Below are 7,161 nucleotides of genomic sequence, written 5' to 3' on the forward strand. Positions count from 1 at the left end.
GCCCTTAAATATATCTCACTGACACATTCAGTCATAACTGGAAGAAAAGTTTGTTAAGGTAGTCAGACACGTACCCGCATTGTCCTCAAAAATTAGCTCTGACACATCACATTAAGAGGATTTATCCATCGTTCTGGCGGCGGAAGGCCTGGAGCCGCTCCTTGAAACCCTGCCAAAAGAAAAGAATACAGCCAGAGGTTTCCCGGTTACCCCGTCTCCTGGTGGATCGCCATGTCAGCTGGTTAATCTGGTCCAGGAGGGACGTCGGCTTCTTCACCACCGTCACCGGTATCCCCCTCTCTGCCATGTCCGCCGTTGCTTCTTCAACCGAGTTGTACATCACCGTACCATCCTCATAGTGCACTCTCATTCTGGCCGGGAAGGGTGTCTGGAATCGGATGTTTTTTTCTTTCAGCGCCGCTTTGGCTTCTGCGTACGCTCTTCTTTTCCTCAGCAGCTCCGGTGCGTAGTCGTGGTCCAGGTGGATTCGCGACCCCTGAAAATCAAAACCTTTCTTCTGCCATGCTCGTTTAATGACATCCTCTTTCATCTTATAGCTCGAGAACTTGACCACAAATGATCTCGGCGGTGCTCCGGCCGGCGGCTTAGTGGCTAGCGCCCTGTGCGCCCTCTCAATATTTAACACTATAAATGGTGGGAGCTCAAGACCCTTCATTAACAAACCCTCCAAAAAAGTTGTCACCGACGTTGCACTTTCTTCAGCTCCTTCTTTAACCCCGTGAATCCTCACATTGTCACGTCGCGAACGTCCTTCTAGGTCCATCAACTTAGCCTCTGTTTGCATCTGAAGTTTCACTAGCTCCGCTAAAACCGTCTCTGAGGATTGGATGCGGGTCTCGGCTGTATCCATTCGTTCCTCCGCTTCCTCCATTCTTTTGTCGATTTTCTTAATGTCCTCTCTTATGCCGTTAAATTGTTGGCCGAAATCCCGTCTAAGTTCCCGGAGTTCTGTCAGGATTAAGCCCAGGCTAGCTTCCTGGCTCGGCTCATCTGCCGTGTCATCTTGCGGGACGTCCTCCATGTTGCTAACACTGCTAGCTTGTGACAGCTCGCCTTCCTCTTCCTCGTCGTATTTATTTCTTTGTGTTAGTCTTTTCTTCGCTTTTTGGGGCATGTTCTTTCCCCTGCTGTGTCCCCACTTGTTGTAGCACTTCTTCAAGAAAATTCGAGTTATATACGGACACTTTTGATTCCCACTGTCGGGAGCCTATTGCTCTATGCTGCCATTGTGTACTGCGCCAGACCGGAAGTTCGGATAAAATGTTACTTTCATAGTCTGAACATGAAGCATATCTGCTCTATATGTCATGTTAATAACATCACACACATTCTCTAACTTTATATATTTTCTTTTTTCTTTCAGAGTGCATCTTAAAGGACAGAACATCGGAGGAACCAGGTGAGTCCTGATGATGTCACCCTCTGCCTGTCACGCGCTCAGGTTGACCCCACAGACCTGATACCACTCAGGAATATTTAAAGTATTTCTAATTCACTTCAGTGGACTTTATTCTTCAGTTTGTGACGTAAAGACTCACAACACGTCAGTTTAAAGGAATCAATCAAAGCTTTTTGTACGTTAATATAACCACCACACCTAGCAGCTCTGATGAAGGGGGTTCAGGTCAGGTGGTCTACAGGGTCCTTCAACATGTCAGCCTGCTGGGAAAAATAATCTGATTTATCATTGAGAGACATGAATTTAGCTTCTCTATTCCTCCTTTTATAAACCTCTTTAATCAGATATGTGATGACCAGAGGATTCACATGATTACATTTCTGATGCTGTAAAGAACCTGAATAATTTCTTATTTATTCCCTGTTCACAGTTGCATGTCGAGAGCCGAGCCGTTCAGGAGCTTCTCCTGAACCTAAAGTGGAGTGGAGGGACAGTTCTGGAAACATCCTTCATGCTGAAGAACCACAAGTCACTAAAAATGAAGATGGCAGCTACCACATCATCCTCCAAACGACTGTGACCAAGACCGACACCTACAGCTGTGTGGTCACACAGGACGCCATCTGTCATCAGATCAACTCTAGCAACTATGTGTACATCCAAGGTGAGATTCTCTTTCATAATAATTAAATGTGTCTTTGTTTTAGCGTGCTCAGACTCAGGTCAGAGTGATTCAGCTCAAAGCAGTGTATACAGGGATTCAGTCCCATTGAGCCATCAGGTAAATGTGTCCACCTGAGAGCAACGCTCAAATCTAAACTGGGACTCTGTTTGATGAATCACCAGTGACAGGAGAGATAATGAACTGGGACCATTGAGAAATCACCAAAGTCCCAGTGAGCTGTAGTGAATATATCTATATATACCGTAAATTCCGGACTATAAGTCGCTACTTTTTTGTCACATTTTGAACACTGCGGCTTTTACAAGGATGCGGCTTATTTATGGATTTTTGTTGGGGGACAATGAGCTTCTGCCGCAAAAACATTTCACCTCGTCACGTCGGATCTTAATATCAGTCATTTTGCGCTTCATGCACGCACCATCATCATGGAAAACACATGGAGAAATACATATGATGCAGCTTTCAAGTTAAAGGCGATTGACCTGGCTGTCAAAGGAAATGGAGCTGCTGCACGTAAAGTTGACACTGACAGCGACAACAAAAAAGAGACTGAGGAAGTGAGTAATGAAGTCATTCTGAGGCAGTGAATGGATGGACTTTTTCTTGTGAAATGTATTACTGTATTAAGGTCATCTTTTTCATCAGCCGTGTTACAGACATGTTCGATAAAGGATTTCCAGTAGGCTTCGTATTTGCAGATGTTACCGTTAGCCTACGTATTTAATTAAAAGTTAAAACAATATTTTTGTGTCACGTCTTTCTGTGTAAATAGCTCTGTTACAATGTGGACACCTGCGGCTTATAATCAAGTGCGGCTTATATATGTTCAAATACATTTATTTACTTATTATTAGCCGGTGCGGCTTATATCCAGGTGCGCTCAATAGTCCGGAATTTACGGTATATATATAAATGACTGTCTACAAAATATGTTGCACAATATTAATTATTTCATATCAATAAAAAAAAAAAACTCACATCAATTAGGTTCACAGATCTTGTCTGAATAGAACAGAAACGTCTCATTGGCTACAGACGATTCACTGCTGAATGTTTGAGAATCGAGCTTCACACAAGACAGTTTGTATGAAACGTAACCAGATCCAAATCTGTTTTTAATGAAAACTGTAAATACTTTTTATAGAAAAAAATAATATATTTTATTTGTTTGATGGCGCCTTTCCCTCCCCTGTCCTGTTCACCCTGTATACCTCTGACTTCCAGTATAACTCTGAGCTCTGCCACATGCAGAAATACTCGGACGACACTGCGATAGTTGGTCGTGTCAGGGATGGACAGGAGGAGGAGTCCAGGAGCCTGATCGAGGACTTTGTGACGTGGTGCAGTGCCAACCATCTGCAACTAAACACCTCCAAGACCAAAGAGATGGTGGTGGACTTCCGAAGGAACAAACCACATCTAGAACCTGTTTCCATCGGGGGGGTCGACGTGGAGGTGGTCAGGACCTACGGGTATCTGGGGCTGCAACTGGATGACAAGCTTGACTGGTCGCCTAACATGGACACTACCTGCAGGAAGGGACAGAGTCGTCTGTACTTCCTGAGAAGGCTGGGGTCCTTCAACATCTGCAAAAAGCTGCTGCAGATGTTCTACCAGTCTGTGGTGTCCAGCGTCCTCTTCTACGCAGTGGTGTGCTGGGGAGGAAGCTGCAAGAAGAGGGACGCAGCACGCCTGGACAGATTGGTGAGGAGGGCCGGCTCTGTGGTGGGTACAGAGCTGGACTCACTGGTGACAGTGGTAGAGAGGAGGACTCTGGACAAAATGCTCTCCATCACGTCCCTGAACCTTTTAGTTCTATGAAGAGAAGTCCCTGAACCTTTTAGTTCTATGAAGAGAAGTTCCTGAACCTTTTAGTTCTATGAAGAGAAGTCCCTGAACCTTTTAGTTCTATGAAGAGAAGTTCCTGAACCTTTTAGTTCTCGGAAGAGAAGTCCCTGAACCTTTTAGTTCTTGGAAGAGAAGTCCCTGAACCTTTTAGTTCTGGGGATCTTTGATGGAAAAGGGTCTTTAGAAACATCAGCTCCTCATCAAACCTGGACTACTTTCAGCTTCTACTCACTGTGGAGGACAGCTCTCTCAACTTAACACATATCAAGACTGTATACCCAGCACTACAACATGTTGATGCTCCATTCACTGACTTTACTGTTTTCATGGAAACGAACTGATTCACTCTCATGTTTGTGTTTCAGTTCAAGTGACGGTGAAAGAAGACAGTTATGCTGTGTTACCGTGTTCCCTCAGCACCAAGGAGAACATCCAGACCAGTTTTTAAGGGAACATTGGGGACAGAGAGAGAGAGAGACAGACAGACAGACAGTCAGACAGTCAGACAGACAGACAGACAGACAGACAGACAGACAGACAGACAGACAGACAGACAGACAGACAGACAGACAGAGAGAGAGGAAAGATGCCACAGGTCGGGTTTGAATCTGGTCCACCTGCTTCAAGGACTAAAGCCTGTGTACATGTGGAGTTCAAACTAACCACTTGTCCACCAGCATCCGACTCTTTGACTCTTATTACAAACAAGTCTCCTCTCTCCTGCTGCAGCTTCAGCTGGTTTATAAAGTCAGAGACTGAAGCTTTGTATTCAGATTTTAGATGATTTAATATAACTGGATAAAATGTTACTTTCATAGTCTGAACATGAAGCATATCTGCTCTATATGTCATGTTAATAACATCACACACATTCTCTAACTTTATATATTTTCTTTTTTCTTTCAGAGTGCATCTTAACATGTTGACATTCTTTACATTACCATATATTTTTGCCTCTCGATGTAACAGTTTTAGTTTGTTTATGCTGATTGGATGTTACGAGGCAGACACATGTTCATATCATCAGGAGAAAGTAAAGACTCTGAGGGTTCATGTAGTGTGTTAGCCTTTCTTGAATCCTCGATTCAGGACGTGTGATAAATGATTTATCAGACAAAAAAGTTTTCTTTTGCTTTTTTTTCTTTATTTCCATTTTTGGTTGAAATGTTCAGGATATTTGACTCAAGTTGTCTATAATATCTGTATGAAGCATGTCCAGCAGGTGTCCACAGAGCACTCTTAAACTTTTATAAAGTTACCAAAATAAGATAATTCACCACACTTTAGCTGTGTCCCATTCCAGAGGTTGCAGCCTTCGGAGGGCGTGGCCTTCGCGGTCCACGAAGGCACGTCCTCCGTGGACCGCGAAGGCTGATCCACGCGGTCTCCGAAATGAGACGGTCTGGTCTTCCTACTTGCGTCACTAACTGTTCGGTCTCCTAGCAACCCTGAGAGTGTCCGTTTTTTGATTGCACCATTTTATCAACACAACTCAACCGCAAACACCTAATTTTTATATTTATATTTATTTTATATTTACAATGGAGCCAGGAGATATAATGAATTTATTTGCTTTGATAGTAAAGTTTTTTATGATTCTGAAAAAGAGAGAGAGGGAGAATTATATGCGCCGACGTGTGCTTTATCTCCGGCTGAGTCAGCACCATGGACAGGTGAGTTTACCTTCAGATTGGTTAACATGTTTGTACTTTAGCTTTAATTTGATCCTTAACTTTAAGCTTAGTTAGTTAACAACAACAACAAACGTAGTTTATATGGCTTATCAATCAATAAACCTTTAGTTGTATAGTGCCAATTAATTCACAAGTGTTATCTCTAGCGCTATCTAAAGACAAAAAGCAGGTATCTCAGCTTTTCCACATTTAATCAAGTTATTGTTTATAATGAATTTCCTTCTCTGTGTTTTCCCAATAGGCTAATCCTCGTACATACTGCAGGATAAACCTGAGCATACCTGTGCTGGACAGGTTTTTCAACCAGCAGGAAGACACACGGCCTGATTTCCGGCTTAGCAGGGAGGCTCTGCAAGTGCTGCTGGGCCTTCTCTACCAGGATCAGAGACACGGATGGGGTGCTACAATTGAGACCCTGGTGTTCCTCTTCTGGCTGGCAAGTGGAACATCGTACAGGGTGGTCTCCAGAGCCTTTGGGATTCCTCGTTCCACTGTCCACCGCATCGTTCACAGGATGACTGAGGAGGTGGTGGCCATTCGCCACCAGGTCATCCACTTCCCCACCACTCCTCAAGACCTGGAGGCAGTTTCCCGTGGGTTTGCAGGGCTGGCGAGACACAGGGCCTTCAGAGGAGCAGCTGGAGCGATAGACGGCTACCATGTCCGCATCAAGCCACCGGGCGGCCCTGATGGTCAGTGCTATGGGAACAGAAAACTATTCCCTTCCATCATCCTGCAGGCTGTTTGTGACCATCAGGGCCGTTTCAAGGACACGTATGTGGGCTGGCCTGGGTCTGTGCATGATGCACGAGTGCTCAGGCACAGCCCACTCTATAGGCGTGGACTCTACCCTCCTCCAGGGCAGTTCATCCTGGCAGACGGGGGGTACCCGTGCCTCCAACACCCACTTCCCCTCGTCACTCCCTACAAACAGCCTGTACGAGGTGTGGGAGCCCAGCGCTTCAACGTCTGTCACTCCAGGGCACGCTCCATTATAGAGCATGCTTTTGGGATGATGAAGACGAGGTTCCGTGCCATCTTCCTGCAATGTACCACATGTAAGTAATCATTTAATAGGACATTTTACAATTGTTAATAACAATAAATCAAACGGGAGGATTTATTTTTCAGGTGCTATAATCTTTTCCTTTATTTAGCATTTACTATTTCAGGTCATAACAGCATGTGCCATCCTCCACAACATCTGCCTCGGGGCAGGTGACATCGTGGCCCCAGAGGATGAGGCTGAGGAGGATGGGGCAGAGGATGAGGGGGAGGACGGTTTGAAGGCAGTCAGTGGTGCTCCCTGGCGGGACCAGCTGTCTGCAGAGATGTCTGCCCTGGAGGAGGTACCACCAGACCACCAATATTTGTGACATGGCAGCCGTCAATCAAACCCGGTCATTGGACGATGCGGTGGACAGTGTAGAATCCCAAACACTCTGGAGACCACCACTTGCCAGCCAGAAGAGTGTCTCCATTTCCTGGTAGAAGGCCCAGCAGCATTAAAATCA

The 7,161-nt window shown here is 45.1% G+C and overlaps 1 protein-coding gene across 1 annotated transcript; it reads left to right on the forward strand.

The window, feature by feature from the left end:
- Window positions 1-5,232: 5,232 nt before the first annotated feature.
- Window positions 5,233-6,922, forward strand: LOC306824538 (uncharacterized protein). The gene is made up of 3 exons (XM_079344715.1): window positions 5,233-5,626; window positions 5,889-6,339; window positions 6,820-6,922. Exons 1-3 carry the CDS (start codon window positions 5,495-5,497, stop codon window positions 6,867-6,869), a joined length of 633 nt encoding a protein of 210 aa, XP_079200841.1. The 5' UTR covers window positions 5,233-5,494; the 3' UTR covers window positions 6,870-6,922.
- The last annotated feature ends 239 nt before the right edge of the window (window positions 6,923-7,161 follow it).

Source organism: Symphodus melops, assembly GCF_947650265.1.
Source record: "Symphodus melops genome assembly, chromosome: 5".
Taxonomy (NCBI): Eukaryota; Metazoa; Chordata; class Actinopteri; order Labriformes; family Labridae; genus Symphodus; species Symphodus melops.

Bases quoted from the DNA above. Each gene is read 5' to 3' on its own strand.
- LOC306824538 (XM_079344715.1), top strand. From the start codon at position 5,495: ATGGAGCCAGGAGATATAATGAATTTATTTGCTTTGATAGTAAAGTTT. The intron at 5,627-5,888 runs GTGAGTTTACCT...TTTTCCCAATAG, and splicing joins TGAGTCAGCACCATGGACAG to GCTAATCCTCGTACATACTG. The intron at 6,340-6,819 runs GTCAGTGCTATG...TTACTATTTCAG, and splicing joins GCCACCGGGCGGCCCTGATG to GTCATAACAGCATGTGCCAT.